At 39.2% G+C, this 22,738-nt stretch overlaps 1 protein-coding gene across 2 annotated transcripts in view; it reads right to left on the bottom strand.

The window, feature by feature from the left end:
• The window catches only part of LOC117815993 (protein kinase C beta type), a 58,842-nt gene that overhangs the window by 19,126 nt on the left and 16,978 nt on the right, over window positions 1-22,738 (bottom strand). For both annotated transcript variants that reach the window (XM_034688043.1, XM_034688042.1), the window contains exons 3-4: window positions 13,603-13,685; window positions 4,876-4,987 (exon numbers count right to left, since the gene is read on the bottom strand). In XM_034688043.1, coding sequence (XP_034543934.1) covers window positions 4,876-4,987; window positions 13,603-13,685 — 195 coding nt within the window. The remainder of the gene's footprint in view (window positions 1-4,875; window positions 4,988-13,602; window positions 13,686-22,738) is intronic.

The following is a 22,738-nucleotide window of genomic DNA, read 5'->3' as shown; positions in this document are numbered from 1 at the left end:
TTGATCCCTAATCCCTTCATATATCACTTCACATGTTGCAAATAATATTTACTTTATATTGTGATGTATGATTTTTAAGACTGATGTTTTGGTTATGTGCAGAGAACCTCAGGATGTAAATAAAGCTCTTTGCATGCTGTATTTTCAGACTGTTTTCCATCAAAGTGCTTTGTCTCTGAACATATGAATGATCACTGTGCTCTCAGTGCTATATTAACCACTTTAAAGGCCCTGTAGCAACTGAATTTTGCACTTTAATAGAGAAACATTAAATTAAAAAAACAAACAACAAAGGCTGAGATTTCTGGATTTCAAGTCACAAAATTACTGCATCCTACATTTCCCATAATGCAACTCAACAGCTCCTGAAAGCGCCCTCCCCTCTTGATAAGGTCTGTCAATATCACAACCCTCGCATGTATATTAGGCTTTCCTTAACCGCTAATTATATCTGAAGTGCTACTTATTTTCTGATCTCACTTCAGAGCCATGAACGATAAAACAAACCTCTGTTCAAAGGCTGAGCGCTGCTGCATGACTGTACTTAAAAGATCTTCGTGTTTCAGGCTAGTAGGACCCGCCTTGAATGATGAGCGAACACTATAAGACTTTAAAAACTCACAGCACTACACCTTTGTGTCACTTGTTATACAAGCTTTAAATAAATCACAACATGAGACTGCAGGAAACAAATGCAACAGGAGAAAAAGACTTCCACAGTCCACAAAAAACACATGAAAAACACATCACATGCCCAAAAACAACGCCCAGACAGACCCTCACCTTTGTGCTCCTTGTTTCCACAATCTGTTTCCTTTTGAACTGTCCACTTACCTTTGAGTATTGCTTTTGTACCTTCTAAGATTTTTCTCCTAAGTTGCCCCAAACACAGGTGCATCTTGTCTTTGTGTAGCTTTGGACAAACCAAACGTTCAGAAAGAAAAGCAGGGCGGCTGAAACTAGGGCAGGTTTCTTTCAGAATTGAGAGTTTTAGTCTCAAGATCTAAGAAAACAGTGCCTATTAGACTATTATACAGGACTATTTTCATGACAGTATTCAACTGTTTTGACCTTGACAAGCACAGTATTTTAATTGTTCATAAAGAATATTTACATGAAATAAGGGTTTAAATGCTAAATAAATGAAGGCTGAATGTATGGTTCTTTTATTAAACACAGGAGGAAGAAACTTTAACTTGACACCCGGACCATTTCAGAGTAATTTCAGTGAAACACAGACATTATCGTTTCTCTTACTGCTGCACAGAAAATAAACTCAAACACTCTTGATGTAATTTCTCAGTTTGTCCACTAGAGGTCAGACTACTCTGATGTACAGATCACTCCTCTCACTGGAGGTTGACAATGAGTTTATCTTTTACTGTCTGTATATCTTCTGCTCTTTTAATACATTCACTTCTTTTGATGACGGTTTTTCTCACTCATCGTTTCCTAGGTTTATGATACTTCACAGAGCTTCACCTCTCTTCCTGGCTCTGCTGAAGTTGCACTTTGAGGTAGAATAACACTCCTCATATCATCAATCCTAAAATACACCATTCATATTTCCATATTTCGATTCATTGATTAAAGTGTTAAACTCTCTAAGAGATAAACGTCTGTACTCCTAAACCCTGGGCCCTGTTACTAAATATCCTCAGTCTAATTGGATGAAAGGTAGAGAAATTTAAACCCGCTGAACGCCTCAGCTGACGGATCCAAAACAAGCCGTGAAGGCTGGATCATAATCCTCGCAGGCTCCAGCATCTGATCAAAGTGTGTCTACTGTAAGTGTTCGTTTAAGCCAAGGCAGGGCCGGATTTTAAGTACATCTGTGAGAATGATTTCAACAGATATGGACCTGTTTCTGAAGCAGAAAGCAAAAGCCTTACCTATGAGAGGTCTGTGAAATGATGTGATGAGGTTTTACAGGAAGACGATAGATGGAAAATTCAGTCAGTTTGTTTTGTTGGAGTACTGAAGTTGTTGTTTATTTCATACCAAATATACTGACTGTACTAAAACATATCATACTGTCATGCTGCAGTATACTGATACATACCGTAACTCACCACAGAGACCACAATCTCATGCTCTGTTTTTCATGCTTATTTCCTGCGCTTCTTAGTGACACTTAATATTGCACCTTAAACTACAATTACCTCACACTGCACCTAATATCTTTGTCAGTTTTTTACACCTCTTGTCACAGTTTACATCACCCCAGAGTGAACTTGTTGTCGTTTCTCATTATTATACTATGTCACTTTTACCTGTCACTTCTGCACCACATCCTGACTGCCATGTTTAAGTCTTAATTTATTTCTAGTCTAACTTTTCCATATACCTATATAAAAAATGTATTTTTATTCTATTTATGTATTTATTTATTTGACTTTATTTTTTTAAAGTTATATTTTGGTCATTTTTGCCTTTATTGGATAGGAAAGCTGGAGAGGGACAGGAAATGTGGGGAGTAGACATGCATGTGGGGAAGACATGCAGCAAACGGAAGAGGTCGGAAGTCGAACCTGCAACCTCTGCAATAAAGACTATAGTCTCTGTATACGGGGCATGCGCTTAGACCGCTAGGCCAACGGTGCCCCATGTATTTTTATATTATTTATATTACTTTAATTGTTTCTGGTATTACACTTATTCTGATTGTATTCTGCTTACTATGTCTGTGTTGCTGCAACAACCTCGGTGTAGCTCGTCAGACAACATAAAATAGAAGACACCAGAGAGGATATATTTAACAATACACAGACTCTTGAATAAAAAAAAACGACCTGCTAAAGACAGACACTTTCAGAGTGTGTATTTTGATCAGACATATTCGCCACAGAGGATAAAGTTACAGCCACTATGGTCTGTCTCACAGTTGCTGGCTGAGAAAAAAAACATGTCTGTGATTTAGACTGCATTAAAAGTAAAAACAGGGCCATGGTTAAAAGTACTTCAATCACCCTTTGAAAGTCTCGTAACAGAAAGTAGATGGACCTTATGAAGAGGCTGAATCTGACTCACAACTATGGACTTAATATTTTCAACTGATTAAATTTAAGAAATATAACATTTTTGCTTCTCAGAGGAACACGGTCATGATTGTTTATCACCCATGCAAACTAACGTCTATGTTCGCCTCTCTCTGAGCTGAAATACTTGATCAAAATGCATCAACTATCAATCTAATCAGAGAGGTACAAAGAGAAACTGTCTCACAGAGAAGTCACAGAGAAGCTGAAGAGTACTGAAAACATGATGATACATTTATATAATCAAGGTGGCCGGCCATCTTTAATAGTTAGACATGAAAGGCATTAGCTCCTTTTTATTCATAAAGCCCTTTACAAGGTTTGCCATTGTTCATCACCTCTTCTTTGAACTGGTCCAATTGTCATTAGCACACTTGCACAAGTGATTGGCTAATGTTCCCCAAGCAAACACTACGACTCGAAAAATATCCTTCAGCTTTGTGCAGCACACACCTGGAACACTTCGCAACACACATCGTTACCACAGGTCCATTTAAAGACCTTTTTCTTGTGGTTTTAAGCTTTTGATGGATAAGACAGCTTGAGGAAGAGAGAGAGGAAATGTGGGGAGAGAGAGAGGGGGAAGCAAAGCACTAAATCATGTCAGGATGGAGAACCGATCCTATGACCAGTGCAAAGAGGACTTATGCGTCAGCATCTGTCTGCCCTAACACTGAGCCAAACCAATGCCACTAGAGGTCAATTTAAAACCATGATCAATAAATACTTTATTCATGAATGCAACTGTTTTTAAAAGGTACTCTGCTTCTTTTCTTTTCTATGTTCTGTCCTGGTGTCATTCTATATGAGTGCATGCCCCCTCAATGATTTCTAGAGATTAAGTAAATGTTGAATTAGTATAAATTCTACTCATATTCTATTAAACCTTTAATTTTCAAAGGGTTTATATTCAAGCTTTTCCAAGTTGATTTCAGGATCGTGTCTGCTCTCTCTCTTTTTGGTACAAAGTTTAGAAAAAAACTGAATTTGGTCATTTGAATAAAATTTGCAACAAACACAGAGCCTCTCTTCAGGTTGTTTGTTTAGTTGGGTTAATATACAACCTAAAAACATCTTTGTGAAATGTGCTGAACCGCTCCAGTCATTTCAGGAGGAGCACAAACACCCCACTTTTTTCTTCTGATGACTAAACCTGAAAACTGCTGCACAGGCAGAGTCAAACAGTAGCAGGTACAAAGAGGAACTGTCTACCTGCTAAATAATGTTGTTCAGGGCTGGAGATGCAGAGTCAAAGCCCACTTCCTGTTTGTGTGTTTGTTGCCAACAACACGCAAATGGTCAACAATAAATGGGAGACAACAGCAGTACTGTAGAGACTACTCCATCGTGGTTATGAGCAGCTGAGGATACATGTGCAGCTGTCGTTCAGATGATCCTATCTGTTTAACTGGATGTTATTATGACTCATGAGCAACTTGATTATTGTAATGAATGTGATCTAAATTTAGAGAACATGTGTTAGCTGGACTACAGTCAACAACACATGTATACAAATGAAATGTGGATTACAAATGCTACAAAGTAAAATATTTATAAGTGACGGCAGAATAAACAGAATACGTCTTTTACAGTAAGTGAACTCAATATTTAAAGTTTGCTCCACAACACGACACCAGGAGCTTCTTCTTGGATTTCTGCATAAAATCTGGTGCCTGCTATGTTCTTTAAATTAACATCCATTACCTTCAAACCCTGTTCTGAGTTTGGGGCTACACATCCATTGCTCATAGACAGCTGCTGTAAAACACCCTGAACAGAGCAGATGTAAACAATCTAAAACATGGACATGGATTGACATGGATACTTGTGTACGTACGGTCACATTTCATGCCCTGGTGTATCAGCCCGTAGAGGAGAGATCCACAGTGGTCGCAGAACGTCGGGCTGGAGTAGGTGTGGACCTTAAACTTGTGTTTACTCCGAGGATCCTGCAGAGACAGAGACACAGTAGAAATCAATATGTAAGTAATTCAAGTGTTTCCAAGTCTGTTCTTGCATCTGTGGTGCTGCAGAGTCTTCTAAAAGGTTTAAACTATAACCCCCAAAATTCCCAGTTGTCTGATGAGCGTAGAAATGAATGCTGCAGTCTACAAGTTCTGTTTCATTTTCTCTTGAAGCAAAAGATTCTCTGTGAGCGAGAATTGCAGGAGTGTTTGCTGACCTCAGTAACAAGTGCCTAACGATGCAGATCTTTTTTTATTGCCCTGGTTTTTATCATAAACTGAATAAGACACAGTTGTAGTCTCAGTGACGTCACCTATTGATTTCTAAAGTGGAGTTTTGAAGCCTATATCAAAATGCTGACTCAACCTAACTTTCAGTCAACCCAACAATAGGCACAGAGGTGGTGTTGAGGCCTTTAGCTTCCTCACTAACAGCTACAGTGCTCCAGCTTGTCAATCCAGTTAGCTGTGCACTTGATTATTCAAAACTCTTAACCTCAATGTCCTCAAAGTGATGAGTTATAAAACAAATCACACCATCGTGTGTCCATAGAGAGAGATATTCAGATCCAAATCATTCATTTGAACCAGGCTATAAACATGTTAATCTTTGCTGTAAAGTTCTGCTTCTTCAAATGTGTGTGTATTTCAAGCGGCAACCTCCAGTCTCAAAATATGAAGCCCAAGCTGGAGGTGTTATAAAATGTATTCATCGCGAATCTGCTTAAGGCTGGCTGCATAAACACCGGAAACCACATGCACACCAATTCAAAAAAGACGATCTTTACAGCAGAAATAAACATGTTTACAGCCTGGCTCAAAAAACAGCTTGGGTCTAAGTAAGCTAATGTCTCTATCGGCACATACTGTACGGGGATGAATTTTTTTCTAACGTGACAGTTCAGAAGATATTAAGATTACAAGTTTTTGCCCAAATAAAGACATGACTGACTTGACTGACAGGTGGGAACACTGTAGCTGTTGGCTAGGAGGCTCAAACTCCACCGCTTTACCTCACACTATGTTTGGTTGAGTTCAGCACTACCAAATATGGCTCCTGCAGACGATTGGCTTCAAAACTGTGCTCAGGAACACATGGGGGACGTCACGGATACTATGTCCATTATTATATACAGTCTATGGTGTATGTGGCTTACAGGGCTTTTGCATCCATTCTCAAGTGGACACTTGAGGAACTGAAGTTTTTAGCTCTCATGCATCAGCATAATTTCTCAAGACCAGCGGTCGCTGCTTGGTATGGATACAAGAATATTTATACCATGTGGGAGTACCATTTTCCAACATCCTCTTTTCCTCAAAATGATAAAATGATATATAATTATCTTTGCCATATTATATTATATTATATTACATTATTATTGTTTACTACAACTCACGGTCATATTACATACCCATATTTATTTATTGCTTAAACCGTCATAACCGCACTATAATCACACCATGTCAACCTGTCACTACGGAAACATTTTTAATACTGCCTGTAATTATTGCTATTTAATCTAAATTCCATTTGTAACATTGTATGTATCTAAATTGTATTCTAGCTTTATTTATCTATTTTATTTTTACTTATTGAAACTTCTTCTTGATTGTACTTATGTCTGGGTTGCTGTAACAACAGAATTTTCCCCCCGGGGATCAATAAAGTAATATCTTATCTTATCTTATCTTAAAACTATAACTGTAATGCAACATACAAACTTCCTCCTATTCTAGACAGCCTGTAAAAACATCTGGAACATGTCATGAGGGTTTGTGTATTTCTCAGCTAGAAGTTCATTAGCGAGTTCATACACTGATGTCTGAGTAATTAGGCAGAGCTCAAATTCAACCCCCAGGTGTTGGTGGGGTTGTGGTCAGGATTTTGAGCAGCTCTCACAAACCAAACTGGGAAACCTTTTTTTGCTTGTTTTCACATCTTGTCCAAACAGATCATCAATTCTGTCAAAAATGTTTGTTGTCTTCATCGGTATGATTTCCCTTCATTGAAACAAACAAACCAAAAGCCTCAACCCTGAAATCATCATCAGAACAAAACTACTCTTGTCTATTCAGAGTGTCTGTGTCTTTATATAATGGATTGGAATAGAACTGATGAACAATTAAGAAATTATTTTCTTTTACTTGTGCCCAAATCACAGTCATGCTATCACTCAGAACAACAGCAGTCCTCTTTGGGATACTGATTAATATTATTCAGGTATTTTAGAGCACAATCCCTCAAATATTGGCTTTATTTAAATAATGCTAAATAATGGAGAGAAATTAAATAAGCGATGGCTGAAAAATGGGAAACAACAAAACAGCTTTGGTGATGTAACACAAACAAAAAAAGACAGAGGAGTTAGAGATTAATAAACATCCGTCATATGACTTCAGATCCATGCTGACTCACTAATTGTGTGTGTGTGTGTGTGTGTGTGTGTGTGTGTGTGTGTGTGTGTGTGTGTGTGTGTGTGTGTGTGTGTGTGTGTGTGTGTGTGTGTGTGCGTGAATGAGAGATACTGGCTCATTAACCTGAGGCAGCCAGGCAGCACATTCTCTCCTCACTGACATGTCTCTCTGTGATTTGAGGATGACAGCTCAGCAGGAGAGAGGACAAGAGGTTACATCTGTGCGTGTGTGTGTGCGTGTGTGTGTGGGTGTGTGTGTGGTGTGTATCCAGCAGCACTTACAGGAACTACATGGAAGTACTCAAACACCAAAAGCCAGTGCTGACTTTGCTGATGTTATAAATGAACCTTCAACAGGAAACAATCACTAACCATGTGTCTAATAAACATTTATTTCACATATGAGTGCAGCGCACCGTTAGAACTTAATATGGGAAACTATTGAGCACGCACAATTTTAACATTCACATTTATCACATCCCAAAAGTCTGGAGTCATCTCTATAAATATGACAACGTATTTTAAATCAACCAGCAGGGATTTCTAACTCAGTGTGTGTAAAAGTTACCTGTTGGATAGAGGCCTGGATGTTTGAATTCAGCTACTCTCAGATTAGCTGGTGCCGATTTAGTGATAAAACCCTGCATTTTGAATGTATTTTGGATTCATGGGGGACATGTTGCAAACACAAGTTAATGTAAAACATGACAAACAGCTGATACAGACAAAAACTGTGAGTTATAGCTAATATGCACTCTTAATAAAAATGACAATGTTGAACTCTTGAACTCTGTTGCCACACTGAACAATGCAGCTGTACATCCGGCGTTATTCTCATATCCTGACACAATTTCTCTGCTTTCTACTCTCTCTGCTGTGACAAAGAAAGCATTTTAATTCCTTAAAGAAAAAGTAAAATGTCTCTTTCTCCTTGAAATGATCTAATTAAAAAAATGTAAACTCTGCCTCCCTCTGCCACTGACAATGGTCCCAGGTCACTATGTGAGACACTGTCGTAAAGAAGACCTAACATTAGTGCTGCTGGATCACATCAAAACCTGGCTTCAACATCTTTAACTCTAAATAAGGGAATAAAATATTAACAAGTTTGAAGAACCAGCAACACTTCAGTCGATCTCATGCATTTAAAGTGTGTTCATTGATTCACGAAAACATTCCTCATTTACAGTACTGAGTACGAGCTGCAGACGACCTTTAAGCTCCTAATTAATTTGATTAATTCCAGAAAAAATACCAAAACATCTCCTTCATGCACAGCAACTTTCATCAGAGAGGACTTTAAAAAAAAGTGCTTAATTTGATCTGCAGACGAGAAAAGAGCTGGTGAGTAAATGAATCAAGAAAAAATGTATAAGCACAAGATCCTAACCAATCCTACTGACCTGTGTGAACGTTTAAACAATTTAAAAGGTCCCCTGTTGAACCTCTTGCACAAATGCATGCGGCGTCTGTTTTCATATGAAGACACACTCCTAATCTATGTACAAGCCTACATTAGACATTACACTGATATATATATTTGCGGGGCTACATTGGACATAAAAATAATGTATAAGAAGTTATGTAAGACAATAGTGTGGCAGTGATGAGTGCAAAGGATGCTGAAATAAACATGTAATGTAACAGATGGGTTCATTTGCATGAGGAAGGTAGTGTTTTATACTATTCACTTTGCAAAGACAAAAGTGCATGTCTGGTGAGAAGATGATGTATACATGATTAATAAATGTGTTCATATAACATTTATATTATCTTTTCTATAAGCTCAATGGATGCTGTGACCTGGGGTTATTGAACAGTGTTTGTTCAGACGCTCTGTGACTGTTCAGTGTTCATCAGAGCGACAGCCAGCTGGAATAAACTTCCTCTACCAAGATGGCACCATTGATGGTTGCCTCAGTACATTGCTCGCTTGCTCTTCTCATGTGTGTTTTAGCATGAAACCAGATCTTCACATTTTAACAATTAGGATAGTAGCCCTTACAGGCTCTGTGCGTACATCGGTACGACAGGCAGAGAGGAGCTGGAGTTCAACCCAGAGACAAGTCATTAAAATATTTTTTTTTCTTTTTTAATCTGCCTGATACCTTTTGAAGACCCAGATGTATGCACACCTGACTTTTTAAAAAAATGTTAATACATTGTTTTATTATTTTATCATTTTCAGAACAAAACAGAACAAAATTGAGGGCTCACTGTGTGTACAAAGCACTGTTCTGCCACCCCCTCTCCCTTGCACAGAGAAGAAAATGTAATAAATAAAAAATAATACTAATAATGATGCTAAGAATGCTAATAATAATGCTATTAATATAGACAATAATAATATAAATACAAATAATTATAATAATATTGAATTCTAATAATAATAATATCCTATTTAACCTCGTCACCATCAATTCAATCAATCAACAAAATAATACCACTACACCTGACTTTTTATCGATAACATGCTTAGTTTTGTTGTGCCCAAAACACACAAACAATTATTCTAGAGACTTCAAAAAACACTCTGTGCTCAGTCAAGTGTCTGTGTTCTCCCTGGCTTTTAATCAAGGTTGATTGGACATCTGGCATATTTTTAATTACATTTTAATTTATTTTATTCAATCTTATTTTATCGTAAATTTGCACTGTGTTTATGTATCTTAGTGTTGTATTTTAGTATTGTATTGTATGTTGGTCATTTGTGCTGCTTTTTGATTTTTACAGCACTTTAGTCAACCCTGGTTGTTTCAAACGGGCTCTATAAATAAAGTTTGAGTTGAGTTGAGTCAAAGGAGGCTGCACATGCCCGAAAGCACAGCACCATGAACTTTAAAGATTATTCTAAAGGCCCCTTTGTTTCCTTTCTGGCTACAGCAGATGGAAAATGTATCCTCAGTTACATCAGCACTAGTGTGATTTTAGAAAAACTTAGTCCTACTAATAGATATATGGTGGCTGACAGTCATTCATGTGAAAGGAGATAAAATATCAGATAATTATAATCAGGGAAAATATTTGATTGCATGCTAATAAAGTTTAAACTCTGCAAAGTTAAAGCATTAGGTTTTTGCTGAGTAAATTTCAGTTAAAATTGACTCTCTGGTCTGCATGAGAGGAGAGACAGAACAAGCCTGAACCAACACAGGCTAAGATCAAGGCTGCCAATAATTTACAGGCCATAGGTCGCTACAGCCTCGATCAAAATAACACATGAATATTTCACATGCTAGGATGGCTAACTGCTCACATGCAAATCTTAAGAGTCAACAACCTGAGGAGTAAGTATCATTCAAACATTAAACATTGAAAAGATAAATCTTAGGTGTTATGACCAGGTGGGTGAAGTCAGAAACATGAGTCTCAAGAGGGGTGCAGGCCAGGTTCAGGCTAGCTGTGAGCGATCTACCAAACAATTAAAGTGTGAGGTGATTTGTGTGCTTCTTGTTCCTTTCCTGCCACTCTGTTTGTTGCTGTTACTCAGGTTCCTTGAGGGGGGTGTCTGTGTAGGTAGCACAAGTTCAAAGACAGCTCAGTTGTGTTTCTACTCTGGAAACAGTGCAAATAAACTCATGTAGAGTGAGAAAGACTCATTATGTTATTCTGAGTCCAGTGTCTAACGACTCTGCTGTAAGGAAAAAAGGTTCAGGGGATCCTGCTGCAGAGCTACCACAGTCAAATTCAGGTCAAGGTTGATTTCACTGAGAACTTTTAACCCCTAATGAGCATCCAGCAGTCAGAAGACAAAGAAGAGAAATCCACCTCAACAATAGCACAGCTGAGCAGAGACAGAAACAACGGAGAGGAGGGAGAGAGGGGTAGACACGCAGCAAAAGGCCAAGGCTTGGAGTCAACCCCGGGGCGGCTGCAGTGAGGACTTTGTCCTTGCATAAGGGGCATCTGCTCTACTAACTGAACGAGGCCAGCTGAGCTACACTTTAAACCACAGACTGTAATTCTGTTAGTTCATTAACCTCGACTGTTTAATCCCACACTGACAAACCTACTACTACATCCATGCTGTAGACTAATACAACACAGCTGCATGTTCGGCTGACTGCTCCATGATATTCTGAACATCAGGATGCTGCCCATGAGCTCTTTCTAGAATCTGACTGTGTCAGTCAAGGTTGACCAATGAATTTAAAACTGCTCTCATAGTGTGCTATACAGACTGTAAAAAAGATGGACAACGTGACAGCTCCTTGAACATGAGGCCGAAATATCTAGAACCTCCCCTACTGAGCGTTTGCAATCGGTCATAAGCTCCACCTCCTCTATGTTAACAGATGGAACATGGGTCCAACTTAGGGATGTAAGGATACCTGATTTTTGGTTCACGATACGATTCACTCACGATTCTCTAACGCTTTTCAAGAAAACTGAATTGAACTCAAAACTTAAATAACTATTATTTTATTTCAATTCTCAGATATGGACTGTTGCAATATATGTTTTTTCTCTTATATTTGTTTGCAAACAAAGTGATCCTTTTTCGTTATTAAGGTGTGTTGTAACTCAAATAAAATCACTGCAAACTTTTTTTCAATACCTTGCAAAAAAACTAAAAACGACAGCACAAAAATACCTTGCTGGAAAATTTCAGAACAGTTACAGAGAAATGGAAAGTGAACAATTCCGAAATGAAAGTATTAAATATTAAAACAAATAAGGTTAATCTCTTTAAATTAAGGGTGTAAATTTCATGTATTCTCCGTGATCAATCTTTGGAAATGTTAACGATCAATTATTGTTTAATCATTAAAAAAAGGGAAAAGTTTTCCATGTCAAAAATAATGCCAAATGCGTTTTTTCCCCCTCAAATTTTCCTTCATGACACAATTTATATAACTGACGGTATTAAACAGCTCAGGATCATATTGAGGTGTTCAAAACAACGTGAAGAGCAGGCTTATAAATAATCTCGGCGAACGCATGGTCATAGAGTGAAGACTCAGACTTCAACATGTTGATTTACTGCAACAGGACAACTGAACAGAATCATATTTTGGACTCACAGTGTCCAGTTTTCTGTCTACTCGTTCTTACTGAGAAAAATAAGCATGTGAACGCGGTCATGTGTCAGCCGGGAGCGCAACTGGGTCATAATCAGTCCGGCGGTGGAGAAAAAAAGCGCTCGTGGAGACCTGTCACTCAGCTGAGCGTATCCACTGTGTGCAGTCTGCTGATTCTGAAACATGCTTTAAACTTAAAACACCTCCACTCAGCGAGTGACGAGAGAGCAGCACAAGAGACTTAATGATGTTGAACAAGCAGAGTATAATGCAGATAGCGCCTTCTACTGTTTAAAAATATCCCGATACAAATTATGTTGAATCGATTTTAATCCACCCTTATTTGTATCGATTTTTTACCGATTTGCGATATATCCTTACATCCCTAGTCTAACTATAAAATCAAAGTACACATCAAATAAATGTTCCTCAAACGAACTTTCTGTAACTATAGTTAGCGCTCATCATGCTGTTATTTTCTAAGAAGTTCATTTTTCTATCATACTATAAAAAGGGGTGTAACTGCATGATTGACAGCTCGATTCACAAACACAGCTCAAACACAAACTCCATTGGATTAATAAAGTAGATGAGGAACAGAAAGAGAAGACATAACAAACGCCAACACAAGAATGTCCTCTTCATATTAACACAAATATGTTCTGCTGTAGAGTGTGTGAAACTGAGGTATGTTAACCTGTTTTGGTTAAGTGAAGAGGCGGGACTTCAATACCCCCACTTTACTAGCTGATCCCTACAGCGCTTGACTGTGGCTCTAAACTTTTATCAGTGAAATATGTCAGCGCCTGTCAGGGGGGCTATTTTGGCCAAATTTCTGAACAGGACATTTCGTGCATCAGTCTATGAAGTCAGTGGTGTGCTCCAATACTTAAACAAAACGTAGTTCACCCTGTAATGATACTTGGACAAGCTGCAGGCCTGACATGGGTACAGAAAGTGTGATGCTGTTGGACTGAATCAGCTGTAATGATGTAGTTCCATTGACACCTGTAAAAGCAGAGTTTGCTACCCAGCAGTGTGTTAAACTTGAAGTCCCCCTCATAACCTCTTTTGAGGAATATGAATCAAACAAAATAGATTGAGTACATCTTTCTGATATAAATACATTCTTGAGTGCATTTGAATTTACATTTTCTCTACTTACATCAGAGGCAGGTCCTTTGTCGGCCCCCGGACAAGAAAAGGTGACAAATTCATGACAGCGCTTGTGGACCACAAAACAGCACACTGCAGAGGGAGGAAAAAGAAAGGCAAATGTCAACTCAGTCTTCCTTACAAAGCCAAATAAGGCGACACAAAAGCAACAAAGAGATGAATCAATATGTCAATTATGTGGCATTACTCATTGCACAATAAACCTCTCATATTTCAGCAGTTCCCTTTTGCGCCTTCCTCGCAGGCGACACCTATATTTAGTTTTATTGCATCAGTTTAGAAGAATTTATATTTAACCACAGCATGGTGGGAAAGCTCAAAGTCATGGCCAATAACATTAAAGCTGCTGCAAGTAACTTCCAAAGCAGATCCAAATAGCAGCAGGACGTTTCACTGCTTGAAGTGGAAATCATTCAGAGTACGGACTGACTGGAATAAATATTCTTCGAGTGGGTTTGGGAGAATGGAGGGGACAAAGTCATGACAAAGTGTCTGTGATAGCAGCTCTGCTCAAAAACTGAGAGATACTTTTAATGGCATTTGAATCCTCTGAAGACACGCAGCTGATCTCACTGAAATACATTTCATTGACATGTTTAGTTAATGACAGATGATAAGTGCTGAATTCTTGGAGTTTATAACTCAAACCTTTGGTCAAGGAGCCCTCGATATGACAGCTTCTCCGCTGAAGCTTCAGATTTTTCCTGGGCTCATTGTGAAAAGAGCTCAGACCTTCTACAGTACAAACCAATCTGTTTAGTTTCACTTGGAGCATTTCAAAGATGGCCGTGATAAGCTCTTTGCATTTTTCTCAGGTAAATATTGACACAATTTCAGATGTGATATATTCACACAGAAGTTCTCATGCACTGCAAAAACTTAAAGTCTTAACAAGTGGAATTGTCTCAATTTTAGTCAAAATGTCTTATCCCACTTGATTTAAGATACATTTACTTAACAACTAACATTTGAGCAAAATAGAGGGACTTGTTTTAAGGCAATGCATTTTAATATCTTGTTCAAATAATCTTGAAATTATCTTGTTTTGAGTTGTAATTTACAAGAAACAAGGTTTAATTTACATTTCATGCATTTTTCAAGCTGAGATCTTATTTGTAGAAAACGGTTAATCTTGATTTAAGACAAACACTTTCCTTGATTTAAGTAAATGCATCTTATTGCAGAATCTATCACAGCTCCATTGATAAAAGAAAGACAAGTGTTTTTTTTATGGATGAGTTAGTTTTCAGTTTTTAAATCAGATTTTCTTTGCTTATATTCAGTATATTTCACTTATAACTGTGCTGTAGGAAGTTTAATTTCAAGTAGTTTGAGCTAAAAATCAGCATATTCTACATATTTCAACCCTTTTAATACTTTTCAGAGCCTGCTTATTTCTAGATTAAACAATCTCATTTTAAGACGTCTTGTCAAGTAATATTAACTCACTGCATAGACAGTTAATTTCACTAGTTTTAAGAAATTTTCAGCTTGAATTAAATCTTTTTACCCTATATTTAAGCTACCTTCGTTTGCAGTGTGAGTCTGTCAGACAGCTCGAGAAAGAAATAGGCTCTTTGTGTACCTGGCATTACCATGCCTCCGGGGTGATGGGATCACAAGTGGTCAGCCTTAACTCCACATCCAAACACATCTATGGTCGCCTATCAAGCAGGTCACACTCGTATACAGTGCTCTGGCAGCGTGTACGCTTATGTGCTGCGATAAGGGCCACCCACTCTCCACATATTCATGGCAGCGATCGCAAGGAATAACAGACCATTCTGCTATGTCTCATGAAAATCTTTATTTTTAAGTTTCTCACGTCATTCCAACATGTAAGCAGGTCCTCTATGCATTAGAGACAGAAATGTGGAATATGCAATGTCCATATGAATTCATTAAGGGACTGAATTTTATCTATAGATACAGAAGGGGGTCCATATGGGCCTGATCTTCCCTGTATCTTCATGCACAGCCTGCCAGAATGCATGATCCATGTCTCCTCATGGTGTTCATGATGCAGTCATGCATGATGGGTAAATTAGAGTTTGTAATGATTAGGGGTGTAATGATTCATCTACTACATCGGTGTATCGATTTATATTCCTATGATCCGAATACATCGATATGTGCTCAGCAAGTTGGCCTTCCGGACAACATATATCGATCTAACATTATTTTAAAAGGTAATAAATCGATTGTATCGATACTAGGAAATAACGCAATGGATTTAAGCCTGGCAGAGTTTATATGGATGTGTTTTTTTGCATTTTTAATGATAATTACAATAAACAATTTACTCAATTCAGGCTGCCTGTCTGTGAAAACATAGCATGGCGGATAGCAGAGGAGAAGCCGGCGAGCGAGAAATGATCAAGCCACCATTGCGGTGCAGTGTGTGGAAACACTTTGGCTTTTGCAAAGACGGAGATGTTCTAAATAATTTGCTCGCTGTTTGTAGGATATGTAAAGGTCAAGTAAAAGTACCACAGCAACACGACAAATCTATCCAACCACCTACTAAGGCGCCACGGGATTTCACACAACGTTTATATCCATAATTAATGTATACCTGATTCCCTTACAAGAAACAACAGGAATCTAGGACAGTCCAGTATCAAGGTATTTATTTCACAGTCACACTGGTTGAATTTTAGGCTGAAAAGTTACTGAATCTGTTTCAGGTCACTGAATCGTTTCGGATCGGATCGTTCTAAATGAACCAATATCTTCCTTTAATCGTATCGGCAACCACGAATCATGATAAAAGAATCGTTGTTAAAAAGAATCGTTACACCCCTAGTAATGATGCAACACAGTAAAGATGTTGATGTTTCAAACAAAACCACCACCTGTATGATCACCACACAGATCCTATTGTCTGGTTTTTCACAATAAACAGAGACTCCAGTCTGAAGTGTGGTTCTTATATTTCTCTGATGAACCACAGAACTGTAGAGGAACATGAAGTTTCATAGTCAAAGATTTACATAACATCATCTCTTCTCTCTGTCATCACCCTTTCCCTCTCTCTGCAGCTCTCCCCCTCTGTTAGCTGTTAGTCCGCATCATTGTTTATGATCCTTCAACATTTGTTTCAAGTCTGATGAAAGTGAATGCGGCTCTGTTTTAATTTGCATTTGAAGTGAGATAAGATCACTTTGCATCACTGGATACGCGATTTGAGAGACACGAGACAAAACTACAGTCTGTCCACATGTGATCCGATCTCACAAGACAAATGTTGTCAGACATAAACAGGGCCATGGGCTGTACGATGTAAAATTCAAAAACATAAACCCAGCGTCAGAACTTCTTAACCTGAGCTGAAAGACTTGTTCTGTCCGTCTAACAGTCCTAACCCAAAGAGATGCTTTATGAACATCTAGCAAATCTAAAGAGACAGCATGAAACCATAGACTGTATAAATAATGGACGTAGTATCCGTGACGTCACCCATCTGTTCTTGAGCGCTGTTTTGAAGTCAATCGTCGGTGGGAGCCATGTTGGTAATGCTGAACTCAACCAAACTTAGTGTGAGGTAAAGAGGCGAGCTTTGAGCCTCCTAGCAACAGCGTTACAGTGTTCCCGCCTGTCAGTCAAGTCAGTCATGTCCTTATTTGGGCAAAACTCATAATCTAAACATCTTCTGAACTGTCGCGTAAGAAAAAAATTCACCCTGTACTGTGTGTGCTGATAGAGAAATTAGCTACGTAGAGCCAGGCCGCATTTTGAACCAAGCTGTAAACATGCTTATTAATGCTGCAAAGATCGTCTTTTTTGAATGGGTGTGTATGTGGTTTCCATTTTTTCTGCAGCCAGCCTCATGTCGACGCTTGATAAACTGCAGTTTATAACACTTCTGCATGGGCTTCATATTATGAGACCGGAGGTTGCCGCTTGCATGAAACACAATTAGTGAAAAAGGCCCTTTTTAAAACTCATCATTTGAACATGTGAATTCTCAGGCTCTGGATAAAACATGCCAGTCAGCAGAAATTAGATGGAAGTTCCAAGTGATTCCAAAACTATACATACACTTCAACATCTGTTTACTTGAGTTTTGCTCATATTGTTCAGAACAGATGTGCACATGAAAAGGCCGAAGTAATGATATCCAAAAAAAATATCAAATGAAAAGTGGTAATTACTCAGAAAATTCCAAACTTAAAGTAGGATTAAACAATAATCTAACAAGCAAAAAGGATTGGCAAGGATTCATTATATCAAGTATCATGAATAAATCAAACAAGCTAACAGCATCTGTGTCTTTATGTTCCATCTCTTGTTTGTAAATCAAGCATCTTCAGGTAGTGATATTTTGATGTGTTCTGACATTTTAGATACCAAGTGATCAACAAACAAAATGTTTTATAGATTAAAAATGAGCTACAGCCTGAGTTAATCTCCATTTATAGATTCTATCTAAACATGTCGAATCAGGACTCTGTGTCTGGACTGTCAGAATGAAGACTGTCAACGTTAGAGTTATAATGACCAATCACAGATCAGAAGTCTATGCAGGAGAAAACTGTCAGTGTGGAGAGCAAAAGCAGGCAGGACTCTGTCTGCAGTAATGATATCCTGCCTCTCATCAGCAGTAATCTTCAGATTATCTTTATATCTCCATTAACAGAGGCCTGCATTCAACTACGGCTTACAATCCATTCTGGATCAAAAGCATGAACTTGAATGACATCTGCTTGAGACTGCACAGAGAAGCCAATCATCTGCACTACACCAAACAGTCATTTAACAAGGTTGTTCCTTCTTGTTCTGAGGACAGACCTGACAACGCTCGCACTTTTACTTTTATTTTAAGATTGTTTTGGGGAATATTTTTACTTTTATGTTAGTTCAGCTGGAGAGAGACAGTACATGAGGGGAGCAGGGGACGACATGCAGCCAAGGGTTGTGGCCAAAAGTTAAAACCAGCGACCACTGTGATGAAGAGTAGAGCCTCTGTATATGGGGTGCACACTCATCCGATAGTGAAAATGCGGGGCGCCAGTTTAGCCTTTCTCTCAAATCTGTATAATGATGTTATTTCGGCAAACTGAAGACCTGTCAGTTGCAAGTAAATCAGTTTCATACAGCCCAAGTAGGTCAGAGTGAAGCCTCTGTGTAATTTCTATCCACTGAACTACAACACCTACCAGAAACAGATGAGCTGACATCACTCTGGAGATGTAATGAAGCACGAAATGACGGTGTTTATGTTCCACACAGAAAAGGAAGTCTTGGCCTGAAATATTTCAACGCTGGACCGGAATTAGAGAGAAGTTGGCATCTTTTTCCCAGAGGCAAATATCAGACGACAACAGATGATTGCCAATGGGTCCCGAGATTACAGTCTTCAGAAATGGGACCTGTTCAAGAGTATTAACCATGAAGTGGTGAAGATTTCTATTTTTGAGCAAGCTGCTATAGATCCTTTATACACCCAGCTGATCTGAGATCAGGCTGTCAGCTGGGATAAACCTCAAATCTGCACACACACAAACACATCCATGAAACCATGAGACAAAGTACAGTCCATCCCTTTAAATTTTGATCAGTCGCTCTCTATAGACCGAGCTGTGAACACGACCAACAGCAGAACTCCATTTAGATAAAAAAGCACAGATCAGTCCTCTCCACTGTACGCCAACATCAAGGGTTAACCTCATTTTGAAGGTGTAGTTCAGCATGCAAGTATTCAAACTGACTTCCATCTTGACTTTCAGTGAGAACCAAAAATAGAATTAGCTGGCATGATTGCACATTTCTACCACACTGATGAACCGGATTATGCAAACATTAATGTCGCCACTACAAATGAGAAAAAAGCACACACACACACACACACATTGGGTGACTTTACGCTCTGGTTTAATCTTAATTATTCACATTCTCGTTACATTTTCATGAGCCACTGTGGACACTGGCTGCACTTTCTTTCTTTTCCAGCCGTTGAGCAACAGAGCGCTTGAGCTTCTGCAGGAGAGACGATTTGGTCGGTATTGTAAATATCGCGGTATCTCGGTTTCAAAAGGGGGGGACTCGGAGTACTCCCGCTAGTGTAGTTTTTTTCTGGCGCCATTGAGTGGGCAGGTCTGAGAAGCAAACATCATCTCCCATGATCCCCTGCAGTGCAGGAAGAGATGGCGGAAAGCACAGAGGGGGAGCAGAGCAGACCACTTAAACTAGTGGAACCTCCACTGTCAGACCGCGATCGTCTACAAGTCGGGGAATACAAGTAATATGAGAAGCCACTTGATGAATCATCACCCTGCAGCCGTTTTCAGTGGTGGACTATGAGGGATTTAAAGGTTGGTGGACAAGCTTGAGCCAAGGTACAAAATTCCAGTCAGTTTAAAGACACTCAACTGAAAGTTTGTTTTTATTTGCTTGTTACTTGAAACACTGGATGTGCCTGCACTGTTCTTTGCACTTGAAAACACCTGTTGGTAGTAATACATGTGATTAGAACATTTGAGCATTATGTTTGTTTTTTCAAAGTCATCTTATTTTTTTCACAATACCGCAATAATACCGTACCGTGGCCTTAATACCGTGATGATATCGTACCGTGAGATTTTGATATTGTTGTATCCCTACTAGGTAGGAAAATAATTAACGGGATATAACAAATGACTTCTCCGGCTACGGCTTCAGCTTTAATACACACCGAGCCAGATTTCAGCAAAAACAACTTTTACGGCAGCTACGGCAACTCTCTAGGAACATATTATTCCACCGAAAGCAAAAGCACAACAAATACAGAACCGTCTGTGACACCTGCAACGTGTCAGTTAAAAAAAGTGAGGTCTGGAAGTACTTCGGGAAAAATGATGAAGTAAATGTGCAGTGCCGTATATGTGGCGTTAAACTTACATACCATAGAAATACTAGTTTGATGCTTAACCACATACGCTTAAAGCGCAAGGAGAAAACAGCGGAGACGGATAACAGGCAGTCTCGCGTCACGTCTTTTGCTCACCCTGTTAGCACACGTCGCTGTGACGAAAGCAGAGCGGTGATGATTAGCCTGCTAATAACCTAAATGGTAACTGGAGATATGCTCCCATTAAGTTTATGGAAGGAGAAGGCTTCAAAGAGCTGATCGAGAACAAAAAATAATAATTGCGAGTATTCGAGTAGTCGTTCATTAGGTAATTCAAGTTATCGAGTACAAGGCTTACTGTAAATTCCCATCCCTAGTTTGAACTAAAACAAAAGTCTAGTTTCTTGGTGTTAGGCCAGGTTCAGTGTGGTTAAAGTGTGTCCGTCTGTCGCTCTGCACAATGCAAATCAAGAGACAGTGACAGCAAAAAAGGAAATGCAGAGAGAAGTAAGGAAAAGAAAGAGTGAAGAAATCAAGTCAAACAGAGAAACAGATAGAGTGTGTGAGAGCATGTGTGTGTGTGTGTGTGTGTGTGTGTGTGTGTGTGTGTGGTGTGTGTGTGTGTGTGTGTGTGTGTGTGTGTGTGTGTGTGTGTGTGTGTGTGTGTGTGTGTGTGTGTTTGTTTGTGTGTGTGTGGGCAGGAAGGGATGGGGCACAGCTGGGTTTGAGGCAGTGTGAGGGGGCGGGGAATTCAGCTGTGTGTGTGTGTGAGTGTGTGTGTGTGTTTTCAGTGTGTTGGAAAAGACGGACAAAAAATGAAGCAACAGACAAAAAAAATAAATCCCCACAGTCGCACTTTAGAGCTTTTTGTTTGAAAATCTGCTCGGTCACACACCTGTGCACGCACACACACACTACTCAAAGGCAGGCCTAGTGACCTGCCTAGGAGGTCTTCGCTCTGTTGCCTAGCAACCAGGCTGAGCCCTACAGTGGAGTCTACACACACACACACACGTACACACACACACTTGCAAACCGCCCCATTTTGTGGGACTGACAGCGATAGCAGCAAATCAGAGCCGATCCAAAAAACGATCCTGTGCGGTGGAGTGCCAGGACGACAGCGGGCTGACAGCTTCACATCAACGGGGGCATCAGGAGGCTCCCTCCATCTTGGCTCATCAACGCAGATCCAAAAACCCACAGACGGAGGAGACACTCGTTATCATCGATCAGGCCTTAACATGCCTGAAGAAACTGAAACCACAGAGATGAGACGCTGCTCCTGAACAGCTCTCTGAGGACTGACGCCTTCAGGGCTGCAGCTGACAGATACATTCATGTGGACTCATCGGGTTTCTTTCCACTTTATCAGTTTGTTGTTTGCCCAGGTAAATCAGAGAATTGTGGAAAATGTCAATCAATGTTTCTTGAAGCCTTGTTTGTAAACAACCTGGAGATACTCAGTTTACTTTCAAAGAGGAGTAAACAAACAAAAAATATTGCAATTCAAAAAGTTATAATTTTGACTTTTTATGAGTTATTCAATTCAGTGATTTTTTTTTTTTGCATTGTGAACTAACAGAGTTCTCCCACTGCTGAATAAAGACGGTGACACTGGCGCTAAATATTTCTAGTTTAACGCCACAGAGGAATAAAGAACGTAGAGAAGTCTGACTTGTTTTTCTCCAAAACAATAATCAAATTGATTACATTACCATCACAAAATTTGGTGTTCAATTCAGTGGTTGACGACTAATGCAGTTATCTAATGGATAGTTGCAGCTGAAACATAATTGTGAGCACCTGCAATGGAATAAACAATCAAATCTGCCTCATTGTTATCATTCTTGGCAGGAGATAAAATGAAAAGAACAACAGAAGCGTCTACAAGCTGTTGGGAAAATGGTTGCAAAAACCTTCATCAGAAACACCCTCACATAAAACACCAACACCAAATAAATGTTGGATCAGTTCAGCAATAAACTGTTGGTTCAGATCTTGTTCTACTTGTTCACCAGCTGCTTCCGAACACACAGAGTAACTCAGTGAAGTTGATTTAAAATTATAACAATGACGTGATTCTTTTGGGGGCTTTGTTGAGGCAGCAGAAACAAGCTGTAAACGCAACACTGATACATCAGCCGCACCTTAAGATGCAAAGTTTGAGTCAGCATTTTCAATACGGTGGCCTTTAAACCCCCCATTAGCAACCAATGGGTGACATGACTGAGACTACATCCATGTTTTAAGCAGTCTATCTGTGCATCATGATGCAGACAGGATGATTGTGTCC

The sequence above is a fragment of the Notolabrus celidotus genome, chromosome 7 (assembly GCF_009762535.1).
Source record: "Notolabrus celidotus isolate fNotCel1 chromosome 7, fNotCel1.pri, whole genome shotgun sequence".
Classification (NCBI taxonomy): Eukaryota; Metazoa; Chordata; class Actinopteri; order Labriformes; family Labridae; genus Notolabrus; species Notolabrus celidotus.
This window is presented reverse-complemented; position numbering and strand designations above follow the sequence as displayed.